The 16891-nt window shown below is 37.6% G+C and overlaps 1 protein-coding gene across 2 annotated transcripts in view; it reads left to right on the forward strand.

Moving 5' to 3' along the window:
- cux2b (cut-like homeobox 2b) overlaps nucleotides 1–16891 on the forward strand; it is a 180622-nt gene that overhangs the window by 151164 nt on the left and 12567 nt on the right. For both annotated transcript variants that reach the window (XM_056259351.1, XM_056259352.1), the window contains exons 7-16: nucleotides 1230–1306; nucleotides 1393–1459; nucleotides 7229–7277; nucleotides 9390–9494; nucleotides 9735–9932; nucleotides 11578–11636; nucleotides 11714–11762; nucleotides 12027–12126; nucleotides 13203–13847; nucleotides 16045–16143. In XM_056259351.1, the coding sequence (XP_056115326.1) occupies nucleotides 1230–1306; nucleotides 1393–1459; nucleotides 7229–7277; nucleotides 9390–9494; nucleotides 9735–9932; nucleotides 11578–11636; nucleotides 11714–11762; nucleotides 12027–12126; nucleotides 13203–13847; nucleotides 16045–16143 (1448 nt within the window). The remainder of the gene's footprint in view (nucleotides 1–1229; nucleotides 1307–1392; nucleotides 1460–7228; nucleotides 7278–9389; nucleotides 9495–9734; nucleotides 9933–11577; nucleotides 11637–11713; nucleotides 11763–12026; nucleotides 12127–13202; nucleotides 13848–16044; nucleotides 16144–16891) is intronic.

Here is a 16891-nt window from a genome sequence, read left to right on the forward strand (position 1 = left end):
CAACAATCGTGGGAGGGGCTTCCGAGCGTGTGACGTCACACGGTCGAACGGCTTGATTTGAGGCAGGGGAAAACATATAAGGAGATTAAAACAAAAACACTGGATGGAATTTTATCATTTTATGATGGTTGTGTACAGGCACTGCCAACACACATTTCAGTACAATCAACTTTGTAAAAGTGCATGTACCATTATATGACCCCTTTAAGGTCTGAAATAAAACAAGATGAGAACTTAAATATTCCAGCACTTTCTGTGATGTAGTTATCCTTGCTTATCATAGGAAGTAATAAGAAATGACTCTTTACATTAAGGTAGGAGCCTAGTGAGAACAGGCTGTTGGGGAATCACTTTTTTTTCTCTTTTTCATCAAACCACAGTTTTTGCAAGTTCCCGCAATTTCATCGCATAAAATTGCATAAATATCCCGCATATTCCACCGCATTTTTAAAGAAAACGGGCCGCACAATCAAGGATTTTTACCCGCAACAATCACAAAAAAACTGCGTTTTTCTGGAAGGACTGCAATATGATCAATGATTTTGATGACATCACGCTGCACTTCAGCTTCTCATCAGATTTACTGTCCAATCAAATGCTCTCTAGAATCCGAAGCTCCACCCCCTACATTTTAAATAGTGGCTGAAATCGGTCACTTGTTCACACATTCACTATTTTCTACATGGTGAATGGCACATAGTGCACTATATAGGGGATAGGGAACGATTCAACGGCTTTGGCTTCTACTGTCTTCCTGTTTCAGTGGAAATGACGTCAACACATTAAATAATACTGTGCAAATCATGGCTTTATCATGGCAATATATATACTACATTTGTTGTTGCATGACCTATGCATGTTTAATTCAGTGAGTGGTGTCTAGTTGGTATATCAAAAATGGTTATATCATTTTTTAATGAAATGATTATTTTATTTTTATCACAAATTTTATGTAAAAATTTTAAGAATTGCGACTGATATGCTGATTGTTTGTCACAGTCAAATTCATTGCATTATGGGATTCCGCATCTCACACAGTGCTTATATACGTCACATTTCGCAAACTTTACATACTGCCGAAGTAGTATGCTACTGTAATCCGGCGCCGAATAAGATGTTTACATGAAAGCAGCTGTTGGTTTCCAGAGATCCATTCAAGCGGCTTCATAATTTCTCAGCGGGGTTTCACTTCCTGTTCTGATCTCTGCGATGTCTCTCCGTTTCCACAGGGAGGAACATGAATCAGACATTTCACTGCCTGTCAGACTCGGCCAGGCTGAGGACCGGATCAAAGCGCTTCAGTCATGTAAGATCCATCTCAAACACTGAGGTCATCTGAGGCTTGATATGAGGTCAGAGGTCAGTAATTGCACCCGTGTCTCTGTCTTACAGCACTGACCTCGGCCCGAACAGAGCTGCAGGAGCTGAGGTGTAAATATGACAAGGAAAAGGCGGAAAAGTAAGACACTTATTCACTGTGGCAACTGAAAACATGTGTCCATATTATGCTGATGTTTGTTGTGTTTCCTTTCTTTGTATTCATTAGAATAGTTTCTGATTTCATCTCAAGCTACATGTTTGATTTGTCTGCGGCGGAGCATCTATTTTCCCCTCTGTTGCTTCTATGAAACATGGTGACTCGGCACACAAAACCTCCGTTACCATTTCCAGTCTCATCCAAAAATGAACTTCTCTGACCTTAGTTAAAGGGATAGTTAACTTTGAAATTAATGTTTGATATGTTTTAGCTTACCTCAAGGGCATCCAAGATGGAGGTGTCTTTGTTTCCGCAGTAGTTTCAATTTTGATATTTTTAGGTCAAACCGTTCTTGTCTGTCAGTCATATAATGCAGGTCTATGGTCACCACCTCAAAGAGCATGCACAGAGAAGTCCAAATTAAACATGATTTAATGACTCGTAAATGTAAGTACACATTGATGGCCTAAGACACGAAACGAGCGGTTTGTCTGAGAAAACGAACAGTATTTATATCGTTTTTATCTCTTGTAAACACAGCCACGTCCAAGTGATCTGATGGCGCCGGCGCTTCGGTCTTTTCCGGCAAGCGCCGGAAGTGATCTCTCGCGCGCGTACGTCACTCATACAATTGTTTTATTTTTTTGTTTTTTTTTATGTTTTATTTTACGACGGTTTAAACATCCCGGATAAGCGCAAATTAGTACCATTTTAATTAGCCGTCTTACCTACAATCTCTGTTCTGTGTAAACAATGAGTGACGTACACGCGTGAGACATCACTTCCGGCGCTTTCCGGCGCTTGCTGGAAAGTGTGTCTTAGGCCATCAGTGTGTACTTACATTTACGAGTCATTAAATCATGTTTAATTTGGACTTCTCTGTGCATGCTCTTTGAGGTGGTGACCATAGACCTGCATTATATGACTGACAGACAAGAACGCTTTGACCTAAAAATATCAAAATTGAAACTACTGCGGAAACAAAGACACCTACATCTTGGATGCCCTTGAGGTAAGCTAAAACATACCAAAAATTAATTTCAAAGTGAACTATCCCTTTAAAGGTTTAAAGTTAGTCAAATACCCAACCTAAACTCGATTCTTACCCGAAACCAGCCTAACCAGCTTCAAAATCTCTCCAGACTAGCACTTTTGGTGCGCACACGTCAGAGTTCGGGTGCATTGCATTATGGGATACCGCTGTACTTCACAAAATACTTTGCACCTACATGTAAAATATAATTAGAACTTAAATACTATTACATTATTCCATGCTCATGCAGACCTCTTAAACCATGTCCTTTAATATATTTGCACGTCTCAGAACATCATATTAAACCTGAAATGAAGCTGTTCCGGTTCTGATGTGGGTTTCCTCCTGGGCTTTGTTTAGTTCAGATCAAAAGGATATTTCAATTTCTGTTCAGCTGACAAATTTCCACCTGATTCTCTTCCTGCAGCAAACAACGGCCGCTGATGATACGATTGCATTAGCGATCTTGACTCAGACCGACTGAGAAGCTCAAGGCCCGTGCGGCTCGCGAGTGCACTGAACGGCCCTCTCTTCAGACTAAATTTCTCTGATTGTGCTCTTAAAGCGAATCTCGTCTAATTGAGAAGGTATCTTTGTTTAGCGCAACCTCAGAGACTCGCATGTTTAATCAATCTTTCACTTCTCTTTATTCCGCTGCCTCTCCACCTTTTGAAAATCAACTCCCTGATGGCTGAGAGGAAACCGTTGAACTTCAAACAAACCTTATGAATAATCTCCCCGAGACGCTATTCAAATGAGAGCTCTCTGATTGTGCCGAGCGCACGCGTGTGTGGGCATGTTGGGATACGATGATGCCGAACACACCGCTAGATAAGATATGACTCACTCGACTCACACTTTTAGTGACTTCAGTGTCTCCCTTAAGAACTTTTGAACTTGTTCATTTATTTATTTCCTCTATTTGTGGTTTACGGGTTTCTCTGGAGTGCAGCACAAGGACCCTTTTAAGGCAGATTCACGTGGACCCCAGTGTAAATACTGTAGTTGCGTTCGGTATTGTTTCTGCTATGTGATTTACATTTACATTTTACATTTACATTTAGTCATTTAGCAGACGCTTTTATCCAAAGCGACTTACAACTGAGGACTAAATCATCTTTTACATGGCAGTGGATTTACATGGCAATGGATAATATTTGTATCCAACATCAGTGTTTTCCGATATTCAGTGATTGTGAAAGAAACCGTGAGATCACATCTTTCTCTTGCATTGCCTTCGCTTGCATCGCAACCAGTGTAGAATTTACTCTTCTAAGGCGGTTCTTTCAATGAATCACTCAAATAAACTCTAAACGTTTCCAGTTTGAATCACTCTGATGAATCTTTATCCTAATGAACTGGGTTCATATGTGAAGTTCTTACTTCCAGCCATGTGCCACTAAAAATGCCAGACTTTTGTGAGACAAATTTGATTTTATTTAAACATATGAAAAATGTATTTTACATATTTGTATATAACATTCTATAATATATAATTATAATATTTTACATATACTGTATGTACATAATAGAATATTATATACGATTTTACTAAATACAATATTTATTTAAAAATATTTTACTATTTTTAAAAAATATTTAATCAAATTTTGTTTTTTTTAAGTTAAAAGTAAAAGTTATTCATTTACACTTTAAAAACAGTTTATTATTAAACACAATACATTTATTTTGGTCACACTTTAGGGTCCATTTCTCACTATTAACGACAACTTTTGCCTCAATAAACTCCTAATTACTGCTTATTAATAGTTAGTAAGGTTGTTAAGTTTAGGTATTGGGTAGGATTAAGAATGTAAAATATGGTCATGCAGAATAAGGCATTAATATGTGCTTTATAAGTACTAATAAACGGACAATATCCTAGTAATATGCATGCTAATAAGCAACTGAGAATTGGACCCTGAACTAAAGTGTTACCTTTATTTTTTTATATTTAAAAACACCATAATTATCAGTATTAGGGTTTTAGTTCATTCATGGCATCCGGGGCCGGTTTCACAAAGCTATTTTAGACCGGTATAGTGTTAGACAAGTCTAAAATGTGCTCATAGACTAGTCTAATGCAAGTTAGACTGTTTCACAAAAATAAAGACTGACTTAATTTAGACCAAAAAAATTAGACGCCTTCCCCCATAGACATAATAAATACATAGACGCCCTATTGGCCGCTGGAGCGTACGTCAACGGCGCCGCCATGTTGGGGATGGCAACTTTCCCATACCTCTCATACCGGGAATTGAGAAAAATGCATGTTTTGTGCACTGTTTGGGGCTGTACACATCGCCACACAATTGAAAACAGCTTTCGAGGAATTACCTTTCACAAGCAAGACTGAACGTTTGTTTTTGGTTGTATTTGGTCATGATTTAATTAGTAATAGTAACGTTCAGAGGATAAATTTAAAAATACTACTGTTATTGTGTCACGAAATGTAGTTTAAATAGTTTTCCAGTCGACAATGTAGTTGTTTAAAGCTCAAATATGTGGTTTGTTTATAAAGATAACGCCTATTTAAAAATTTGATCTGACGTTTTCGGAGTTGTAAGATGCGCTCAGCGCTCGTCTACCCCGCCTGGAACAGCCGTCCCTCGGCCAGTGCTTTTGAAGTTTTGCCGCTGACTCGGATGTCTGTAGTCTAGTGGTTAAACATGAGATATAATTCGTCTTGTGTATATCTAACGGGCGATCTTTGGTCTCATTAATCTATAAATGGTTCCCTGGCAAATCGTTTTGGCTGAGGGCAAAGTGAAGTTTCATAACTTTATATTTAGGCTATTTTAACATTGTATCCTGCTGTATGTTTGACTGAAGCTACTTCTGTTATAATGGCTATTACTGATCAATAAAACTGACATTTAACAAAAAGAGTTAAATATTAAAGTCACTATTTAACTTATTTTTTATTGTGTATATTCTGTAATTGATATTTCTTATTCTATTGCTATTACTATAGTATTATTAATAAACTGCTATTATCAATATTTTTATGATTGTATTATTGTACTTATGATATTATATAATTATACTAATCATTACTATTTTATTTGCTGTATACTATTTGTTTATTTTATTGACTAAACTATTTACTATTACTCCTCACTTTATGTTATATTACTATTTACACTGTAGTTGTACCATAACGTATTATTATAAAGGATCCATCAGTTATCTGGTCAATCACAGAAAATGCTTTTTCCACAATAAGAAAACTTAAATTATATCTCAGTATGGGGGTCTTCACCATTCTTATCCAAGAATAAAAATCCAGATACATGACAAGCCTGAGCTTTGACCATTCTTTATTAAAAAAAAATATTTTACAAGTCTAACTATCGAGATTTTAAATAACTAGAGATGGAACTTTTTGTACACCACATACAAACCACTGAAATCGGTTGATAAATGTAAAAACAGTTTGTTTTTATCCAGAAAAAACGCAGCTCCCCCGTTTACTTACATTTGATTACAGTGCAGTCTTGCCCTCAGCAAAATGGCGGACCCGTTGACGTATCGCAGCAACGTTCCAAAGCGGCCAATAGGGCGTCTATGTATTTATTATGTCTATGCCTTCCCCCCCAGGCTAACTTAGGTCTAAGGGCCGTTACATAGTCAACGCGAGCAACGCGAGCAAGCAACGCGAGCGACGCGAGCTACGCGCTCCTTTTCATAGTACACAAGCATCACCGGCGATGCGTGAAATGCAATACACCGATCGCGCAGCAGGGGGTAGTAGAGTCTAGAGTCGGGTCACGTAATATTCAGATCAAAATGGCAACTGAAGAGGAGTGCATATTGCTGATTTTACATCGGCGGCAACAAAGGATGTATACGAACAAGCTCGCATAACTTTTCCTCTTCGCCCGCCATTGTATTCAAATCTTCTTCTTCTGTAAACATAATAATATACCTTTTTATGTACATTACTTGCAATGTCGCCCCCACCGACAACGCATAGTATTGCGCGCATCGGCGCGTCGCGTATCAAAAACAAGGATGACACATTTGGCTACGCATCGACGCATAATGGCGGCCGAAGCGTAGCGATGTGTAGCCTTGCGCACGCGTATGCGTACCGATGCGTTGACTATGTAAGGGCCCTAAGACTCTGTTACCTTGGCAACCAACAGTAACAATCAGTTACATTACAAACAGCCAAAAGCAAAGGGAAAATGGCCCTTTCCAAATGAAACATTTCTTCTTGTTACTACATTCTCCGCTAACTTTCCCAAGTAAAATGTCCTTGTAACTGTTATACTCCTCCAACAAACACATATTTCCCGCTGGGGTAAACTGCACTGAGCGGATGAATGCGCTTACTCGATCCGCCATGTTTTTTGTTTTGAAAAGTGTCTTATTTTACCCAGAATGCTTTGCAGTGTAGTCCTACTTAAGATAGTCAGAGTCTTAAGCGCTTTGTGCAACGGTCTGATTTAGATGTCTATCTGAAGTCTGGCTATCTACTCTATCTAAGCCATAGTCAAAGTCTATCTTTGTGATTTTTAATTACCATGTTTTTCAATTCCTTTATGTGTAATGTGTAGCTTGGCAAAAAATGTCAAAATAACTTCCTCTCGTTGGTGGCCGGTACTCAGTGAACCTGTCGCTCTGCACTTTTTATCACTTTAGCGGCGTGAACCGTGGCATGCAGTTGCGTGTGATGCTGGTTGGATGTTTAACGTGTGGTTTGTGTCTTCCAGAGTGGAGGAGATGGGAGCTCTAATGGTGAACCTGGAGAAGGCCAACCAGGTGAGTGTGTGCCCTCCTCTCAGCCTCTGATTGAGACGCTGTCGTCGTGAAGATAATCACCTTCCTAATCAAGCTTTGAGTTTAATTAGACCCTCTTCCTCCCCCACCACCCTCCTCGTCCTCGCTCTCGCAGACCCGTGATTACCCACCACTCTTTCCCATGATGCCGTGCGAGCGGGCGGAGGACAGGAGAGAGAGAGATGGATGCTGAGAGACGAGAGAGATGTGGCGAACGAGGAGGGCTGTTAGTTACTTCATTGCGCTGATTGCTTCCTTTTTTTCCACTGTGATTTGCTTTTTCTCCCTTTGCCAGCAGCTCTTAGATAAATGATTCGAAAATGAGTCATTAATTAGCAGGCCGAGTGTGACAGAGCAGGTAAACAGTTTGAGAAGAAAGTGCCTGCAAGTAAACACGCACCTCAGCAGAACGCAGCAGACTCGCGCTCGCTCTCGCTGTTTTACCTGCGGATGTTTCTCTCCTCCTGATTGGGGTTTCGAGGGCGTTCTTGTTCCGTTCGGCCTGATTGTTCATTTGATTATGGATCTCTGGGAATGTTTGGCCCTGATTTGTATTGATGCTCAAATAACCCAGTATTTTACTAAACAACAGTCTGCATTAACATTGACTGGAAAAAAAGACATAAAAGTGTCTGAAAATCATTGCATGCAAGATATCAAAGTGAGCATCATTTATTTTCAAGAAAGACACGTTTCAAGCCGAACATTTGTCGAAAAAGAGTTTGAAATGATAAAACGGTGCAAATCATGACAAAAAGTATCGACACTCGAGTTCTACTTATAAACGCGTGAATGTCATTGTGTTAGAAATAAAATATCAAAGCAAGTGTCATCTGTGCTCAAATGCTGCAGGAGCTTTTCTGGGAACTACGTCCTCCTGGGAAGCTCCTGTGTACGAGTTGGGAAGTCATAATTATCATTCTCGTTCAAGTGATTTTGGTCTTAAAGTAAAATGGATGTGTTTGGGAAATTCATATTTCTCTCTCTCTCTGTTTTCATCTTATTGAAAAAGACAGGAAGCATTTTTTTTAGCATTGATGCAACAGAACTTTTTTTACATTAGGTGTGCAATTGATGCTTTATCTGTGGCTTTTATCATTTTTGTGCTGCCATAATGTAAGATGGAAAAGTAGGGTAGTCGTGTATTATCACAATTATTAAACCACATTGACCCTGTAAAGCCTGACAATAATGATCCAACAGTTTATCATTATCAGAGAATCATATTTGAGATGCCCATATATTATGATATAGTGAGGATATGGAGCTCAGACATTGCAATTTTAATCAGAGGCTCAAACTGAGCAAAAATATGCAATTTGGTGCAGATGCTGATATTTATACGGCCAAAAAGCAAGATGAAATTATGATGCTTGTAATGTAAATCAGTGAGATCTTAGTGTAATACAGTATAGCAGACTACTTACATATATAATGCATATTAATATAAGCTGTCAACTCCCAATAATATGTCTTACTAAGATGATATTTACTAAGATCAAATGTTTTATGATCAAAGCTCTGTAGTTTTAAAACATATAATGCAATGCAATAAAATGATGATTGATAGATGAACAAATAAACCTTCCTCAAAAGCCTGATGATCATATTTGATACTCATGTTTGAACATGAATAAAAAATAAAATAAAAATGATGTATGGATAATCAAGTAAACCTGAGCTGCTTCAGTCCAGGAAGTGTTTATCTAGCAATATCACTAACAATATAAAAGTTATTCTTATGTTTACTTCATACAAATCACTGCAGATTTCACATCATAAAGACATGTGAACCACAAGATGGAGGACGTTTGTACAGTTACACTAAAACTTAAAAAATTATAAGACGACAGAAGGCATGGAGTAGATTGTGTGCGACAGTTTTATCGTTAAAGTTTTGATCATGAGTATAAATTAGAAACCTTAGAAATTTGAGTATCACAGTTTCAATTAAACTGTTTGGTTTCAATTTTTCTGACTATAATTTCAAACTTTACAGCATTAAGTGCGATACAAGTGTCTTGGCGTTACGGTACACACAAGCCGAATTTTCAGCTCCACTAAAGTTGTGCAAACTTGTGTGTTTGATGTCAGAGAGCAGATTTTGCCCAGAGGGAGGTGGAGAGGCTGAGGGAGCAGCTCGCCGGGACTCAGAGCACTTCTAAAGGGACCGGCCCGTCAGAAGACCGACCCAACGAGGTAAAGACCGAGTCTCTCTTTTAGATGAAAGCCGGACGACTCGCCTCGCCACAAATTGCCACCTTAACATGTCCAATCTGAAGTGCGAGGAAATGATCACTTGCTCCCACACCACTGGAACCTCATTAGTGGCTCTTTGAGGCGACGTGATTATAGGGAGCCAGAGCGCAGGATGGTATTTTGAAGTTGAAAAGAGAGTTTCATGTCCCCCTGATCTCCTCCTTTCATTGGTGGTCTCAGGAGAGGGAGCGTGAGGAGCGAGACGAGGGCTCGCTGTCGCGGCTGGAGGTGGTGCTGTTCTCCAAGGACAGAGAGATCCTCAGACTGCTCGAGAACGTCCAGAGACTCCAGTTCACCTTACAGGAAGTCCAGGACTCGTCGGCCAATCAGATAGCAGAGCTGGAGCGGCAGCTGGCCTATAAGTCAGAAGCTATAGAGGTGAGAGCAAATCAAACTTCATTCATGTAGCGATAATATGAGGTCAGTATATTATAGTTTAAAAGTATACTTTAACCACCAGCTTAAAGGGATAGTTCACTTTGAAATACATTTTTGGTATGTTTTAGCTTACCTCAAGGGCATCCAAGATGTAGGTGTCTTTGTTTCCGCAGTAGTTTCAATTTTGATATTTTTAGGTCAAACCGTTCTTGTCTGTCAGTCATATAATGCAGGTCTATGGTCACCACCTCAAAGAGCATGCACAGAGAAGTCCAAATTAAACATGATTTAATGACTCGTAAATGTAAGTACACATTGATGGGCTAAGACACGAAACGAGCGGTTTGTGTGAGAAAACGAACAGTGTTTATATCGTTTTTACCTCTTGTAAACACAGCCACGTCCAAGTGATCTGAGGGCGCCGGCCCTTCGGTCTGTGCGTTACAAGAGGTAAAAACGATATAAATACTGTTCGTTTTCTCACACAAACCGCTCGTTTCGTGTCTTAGGCCATCAATGTGTACTTACATTTACGAGTCATTAAATCATGTTTAATTTGGACTTCTCTGTGCATGCTCTTTGAGGTGGTGACCATAGACCTGCATTATATGACTGACAGACAAGAACGGTTTGACCTAAAAATATCAAAATTGAAACTACTGCGGACACAAAGACACCTACATCTTGGATGCCCTTGAGGTAAGCTAAAACATATCAAAAATTAATTTCAAAGTGAACTATCCCTTTAATTGTTTCTATGTAACTCGATAACCACTGTTGCAGATTTGTGTTGGTTTAAAGAGGCTCATATGCTACAAGCATTTCCTTCATTAACATTTTCCACCTCTTGCATGTTGTTTATTAAATATTTTTGGCTAATTTGATTATGATTTCAGTTTGATTTCAGATTTCAGTCATATGCATTTACATATATGCATAGTATTCTCAGCTCCATTTGACTATGTTTAGATTTACAGTACTTTTATCTAAGGCAACTTACATTACATCCAAAAGTCCAGAGATTCATGACGTGTGTAAAATAGTGCTAAAATTGTGTAAATAAACAAACTTAATGCTTTGTGCTCTTTCTGTAAACTGCCATTCAAAAAAAATGTTTTTTTTTAAAGAAATTAATATTCACTAAGCATCAAGAGACATTTAAAATGTTACAAAATATTTATATTTCAAATAAATGCTTGTTGTTTTGAACTTTCTGTTCATTAAGGAATCCTGTTTCAGTTTCCACAAAAATATGAAGCAGCACAACTGTTTTCAACATTGATAATAAACAGAAATGTAGAATGATTTCTGAAGGATCATGTGACACTGAAGACTGGAGTAATGATGCTAAAAATTCAGCTTTGATTACAGGAATAAATTACATTTTAAAATGTATTCACATAAAAAACTGTTCTTTGAAATTGTAATAATATATCAAATAAATGCAGTCTCTGTGAACATAAAAGATGATGCAACATTTTTCATGCAATTTTAAATCAATGTGTGTTTCTTATAAATTTTACAAGAAACCAGACAGATCAGACTACAACATATTGGTTGTTTCTCCATCTGTTGTCTTTCAGCTTCTCTCATGACTGTATTGATTTACCAATGACCCATAATTAACATCTTAATGTGTCTGTAGACCCTGGAGGCCAAACTACAGTCCCAGATGGATTATGAAGAGATCAAAACAGAACTCAGGTGAGGTTTCCAGGAACACAGATATAGCGATGATGCATCAGGATGATGATGTTAACGTGTGTTTGTGTGTCCTGCAGCATCCTGAAAGCCATGAAACTGGCATCAGCCAATGGAAGTTCATCCCAGGTGAGTGAAACAAGTGTTATTCCTGCAAAGAGCTTTAGGATTTTTAACAGCTTTGCATTTTATTGACATAAGGTTACAAACCCTCTCAACTAAAGGACAAATAAACTTACCCATGAAAAACAGTTGTCAATGAGGAAACGCCACAGTGATCTGTGTGTAAACGCCTCGCTAGCGTCATCCATAATGTAGATCTGCATTGATCATGAGAGTTTAACTGCCTGTGTGTGTGTGTGTGTGTGTGTGTGTGTGTGTGTGTGTGTGTAGGAATCGGCCAAAACCACTGAGGCACTGCTGCTGGACAAAGAAGCCTTTCTACCCTCTCACAAATTTCTTGTGGATAAAGTCCGAGTTTTACGCAACAGCGGTAAGTCTGTTTCCATACGCGGATGCGTCACTAAACTCTTCCCTTCTGTCTTTGAAGGACCTTGTAGAAGGGTTATTATAGTTAACTAAAACTAAAACCATAAAAAATGGTAACATTTGGTAACACACTTCAAGTAACATTTTTTTGTTACTTGAAGTAAAATAAACTTTAACTGAAATAAAATAAAATATTTCAAAAATATTACCGAAATTATTTTATAAACAATATTTTATTTCAGCTGGTTATCAAAGCAACATTTCTCATTTTCATTTAGTTTAACTTGATCTACTGAAATAAAAAAATTATATAGACTTATTTTTAAAAAATATAACTAATAAAAATGAGAAACACACACAACAAAATTACAATTTGTTTTACTAAAATTACAATAAAAGTGGAAAATATAAAAATAAAACATAATTAAAAATATTGAAAAACTAGTATATATAATTGTATCTGAGTGATACTAAAATAAAATACAGCTAGACATTTTATGTGGTAAAATATGTTGTATAATAAAGCTAAATTGTATCATTCTAAACTATATATATTGTTTTTGTTTTTTTATTTATTAACTATATTTCTTATTAAATTAAATAATTACTAATAATGTGTATATATGGTTTGGATATGTTTGTTAATATTAAATTAATCATCAATTAAAATTAGTGATTAAATTAAAATGAAATATTACAAATATTTTTATTTGATAATTCTAAAATGGCTTTTATTGAATTTTCATTATATATATATATATATATATATATATATATATATATATATATATGGCTTTTATTTAATTTGTATTATATATATATATATATATATACATCTATGCATACATTATTTATTAAATATATAATTAAATGAATTTGATATATTTTGTTTATTTTTTATCATTGTTATTAAATACATTTATTCTAATAAAATATGATCATTAAATAAAATAATGAATAATTATTTATATTTAGTACTTTATTTATTTAGTAGTTGTGTTTATGCCTCACCCAGTCAGATTTTAGAGAAATAACTATCAGTTTTACCAAATCAACATGCATCTTCTCTCTCTGTCTAAGATGAGGGTCATTCTGAGGACTCCAGCAAGAAGGTGAGTCGCCCGGCGGGGTCGTATTCCTCTCCTCCAGGAACGCTGCCCATAAATGGGCGCACTTCCTCCAGCCCAGGCCCGCCCAACACTGACACGCCCTCCTCCACCCACGAACTGCCCCGCCCCTTCTCAGTGTCACCCTTCTCAGGCGAGAAACATCCCGGAGATCAGCTCCTGCAGAAGCAGCTCCTGTCTCCCCTCTTCAAGAAAGACGGCTCCTCCATCATGGCGTTCCCCACCGCCCTCTACGCTGCTAAAGCGGCCCTCATGTCAGCCAATCAGAACGCCTCTATGCCAGTCGCAATTGAGACACGCATGCCAAGCGACCAATCGGAGAGCGGGAGCTCAGGGGGCGGAGACGACGACCAGGTGGACACTGCAGAAATCGCTTTTCAGGTCAAAGAGCAGTTACTGAAACACAACATCGGTCAGCGTGTGTTCGGTCACTACGTGCTGGGCCTCTCACAGGGCTCGGTCAGCGAGATCCTGGCTCGACCCAAGCCCTGGAGAAAACTCACCGTCAAAGGCAAAGAGCCTTTCATCAAGATGAAGCAGTTCCTGTCAGATGAGCAGAACATCCTGGCGTTACGCACCATCCAGGTTCGCCAGCGAGGTGAGTGAACCCAAGCGACCCAGAGAAGCTGCGACACTCATTACAGTGGCTGCCTTTCAGTTTAAAGATGCAGTCGCCTTATTGACATTACATGACCATCACAATCACATCAATTATTACATCACAAACACATTAGCTACACCAACCTATATATACATATACAGGTGAAACTCGAAAAATTAGAATATGGTGCAAAAGTTCATTTATTTCAGTAATTCAACTTAAAAGGTGAAACTAATATATTATATAGACTCATTACATGCAAAGTGAGATATTTCAAGCCTTTATTTGTTATAATTGTGATGGTTATGGCTTACAGCTTATGAAACCCCCAAATTCAAAATGTGAATATTGTGAAAAGGTTTTCATATCCGTAAGCCATAGTCATCAAAATTATAACAAATAAAGGCTTGAAATATCTCACTTTGCATGTAATGAGTCTATATAATATATTAGTTTCACCTTTTAAGTTGAATTACTGAAATAAATGAACTTTTGCACCATATTCAAATTTTTCGAGTTTCACCTGTATAATATATACAGTCCTGGTCAGAATTATTTTCCCCCTTGGTAAATATGATCAAAGATGGCTGTAAAAAAATAAATCTGCTTTGTTAATCCTTTTGAGATTAAAAAAAAATGCAAAAATCTAACCTTTTATTGAAGTAAAAGAATTGAAAGTCACATTATGAAATAAATGTTTTTCTCCAAAACACACTGGGAACAATTATTTTCCCCCTTTTATTAAATACTTTTTCCAACCTCCTTTTTCCAAGAGATCAGCTGTGATTTTTCTCCTATAATGCCGGATGAGTTTGGAGAACACCTGACCTGAGATCAGAGAGCATTCCTCCATACAGACTCTGTCCAGATCCATGCTGGCGCTTCTCCTCCTCAGTTCAGCCACTCTTCTTCTATACGGGGACTGGGGCGGCCATTGCAGATGCTTGCTTTTGTCCTCAGTGACACATTTATGTTTTGATTTTGATGTTTGTTTTTGGATCACTGTCCTGTTGGAACAGACATGGCCAAACACGGCCCGTTATAAGATTTCTAGCGCAGGCTGTCAGGTTTTGATTTTTTATCTGTTGGTATTTGATCGAATCCATGATGCCGTGTCTCTGAACAAGACGTCCAGGACCTCTGGCAGAACATTCGGCCCACAGCATTAAAGATCCAGCAGAGGATTTCATTTTACACATGGGATACTTTTTATCCCTGTATGAACCAAACCCATATTAAGTGTTTGCTGCCAAAAAGCTCATTCTTTTGCCAAGGGGGCAAAAAATTCTGACCAGCACTGTGTGTGTATATCTATAATATCTAGTAATAATGCTGACATTTACATGACAATATAGCTGAACCGTATTATATATAACTTACTTTGGTTAAAAAAATGATAATAATATATTTTAATAGTAATATTTTTGTTTGATAAATTATTTTTTCCTGTAGAAGATCGTTCTTGGAGCAGCATCCTTATTGGTCCTAAATCAAAATTCCTATTAACCAATCAAATTTTAAATTAAGGGTTAAGTTTGGGTTACAGTTAATACAATAATGCAATGCTTTTAAATCACCATAAAGACAAGACAAAAAATACTACAATGATATCAATAACAATATCATCTTCGTGGCCATTAACATGGCATTACATATATATGTGTGTGTGTATAAATGTGTGTGTGTCTGTGTGTGTGTGTGTGTTTTTAAATGTGTGTGTGTGTATAAAATGGAAATTCTTTAGATTTTAGGTGAATATGATCCTGAAATGTTCTTGACAAGTTTCAAGAGAGATCACAACTAGTATTATCCACCTGCTGTGTCCTTGTAATTTGATTCCACATTACGGAAGATAAATGTGCTTTGAGTCTTTGACCGATCCCACAGGCCCATCTGTCATCCTGAAGATGTCTCATCCTCAACCCCACAGAAGCGTCTCAGACCCCCCGAGAGAGTCAGTCCAGTTTCCTGTACATCACTGTATTTGTGCACAACTTCCGCACTGTGTTTGTTGTGATGCTCTCACAGCGCTGTTTTCTTCCTCAGTTTTGAAAGTAAAGCTTTCACATGTTAGCAGCGCACCCTCACTTGATGCCAGCTTCTCAAAGGCGACCATTGATCTAGCAATCAAACGCAAGGCTTTGGATCTGCTCTCTGATCAGCCGGCCCACTCACCTCTCTCTCTCTCTTTCAGGGAGCATCACTCCTCGCATCCGAACTCCTGAAACTGGGTCAGATGATGCTATCAAGAATATCCTAGAGCAGGCCAAGAAGGAGATCCAGTCACAAAGAGGTGGGTTCAGAGACACCAAAACCACAGGCAGTTTATGAAGCGCACACAATAACACACAGCAGCACGGAAATGGATCTGCGCGTATGATTGTTTTGCATAACTGGATGCCTGATGTGTGTATGTTTGTTGGAATCATCTACTCATGGTTCAGAATTACTTCTGCACTGCGAAAAAAAAAAATATCTAAAATAAAATACATTTACTTGAGAAACAAAATTGTCTCACTAGAGAATATATCCTGATTAAAAACTTTTTTGTCATAAATATAAATTGAAGAAAAAAATTGAATCCTAAACATATGCTTAAATATATTTTAAGCCTAACTATAACAACAGTTAGTGAGGTACATACAAACATTTTTTATAAATAAAATGTAATTAAATAGTTTTAGAAATATGTTCCCTGATAATAGGTTCTCTTAATGTCTTCTAATCTAAATTCATCTTGTTTATTGAAGGATGTTGTGATACAAAGACAAAAATATAGATTGAGAAAAAGATTTTTATTTTTATTTTGCATTCAACGACAAGGTCAGGGGTTCCCTTCCAAAGAAACACGCATACTAATACAGGGTGCGTCTGCTATATTTAATTCTGAAATATTGTAATAATTCTATTTATAATAGAGCAAAACAAAGTATGGATGCATAAGCATACTGTATGAAGACTTCAGATGCTAAAACCTATAAGTCCGTCTGACATTTTTTCTTTTAAATGAGCATTTTCATCAGGCTCCTATGTTTACGTTC

This window comes from Rhinichthys klamathensis, unplaced genomic scaffold (assembly GCF_029890125.1).
Source record: "Rhinichthys klamathensis goyatoka isolate OS25496 unplaced genomic scaffold, OSU_Roscu_1.1 h1tg000167l_1, whole genome shotgun sequence".
Lineage (NCBI taxonomy): Eukaryota > Metazoa > Chordata > Actinopteri > Cypriniformes > Leuciscidae > Rhinichthys > Rhinichthys klamathensis.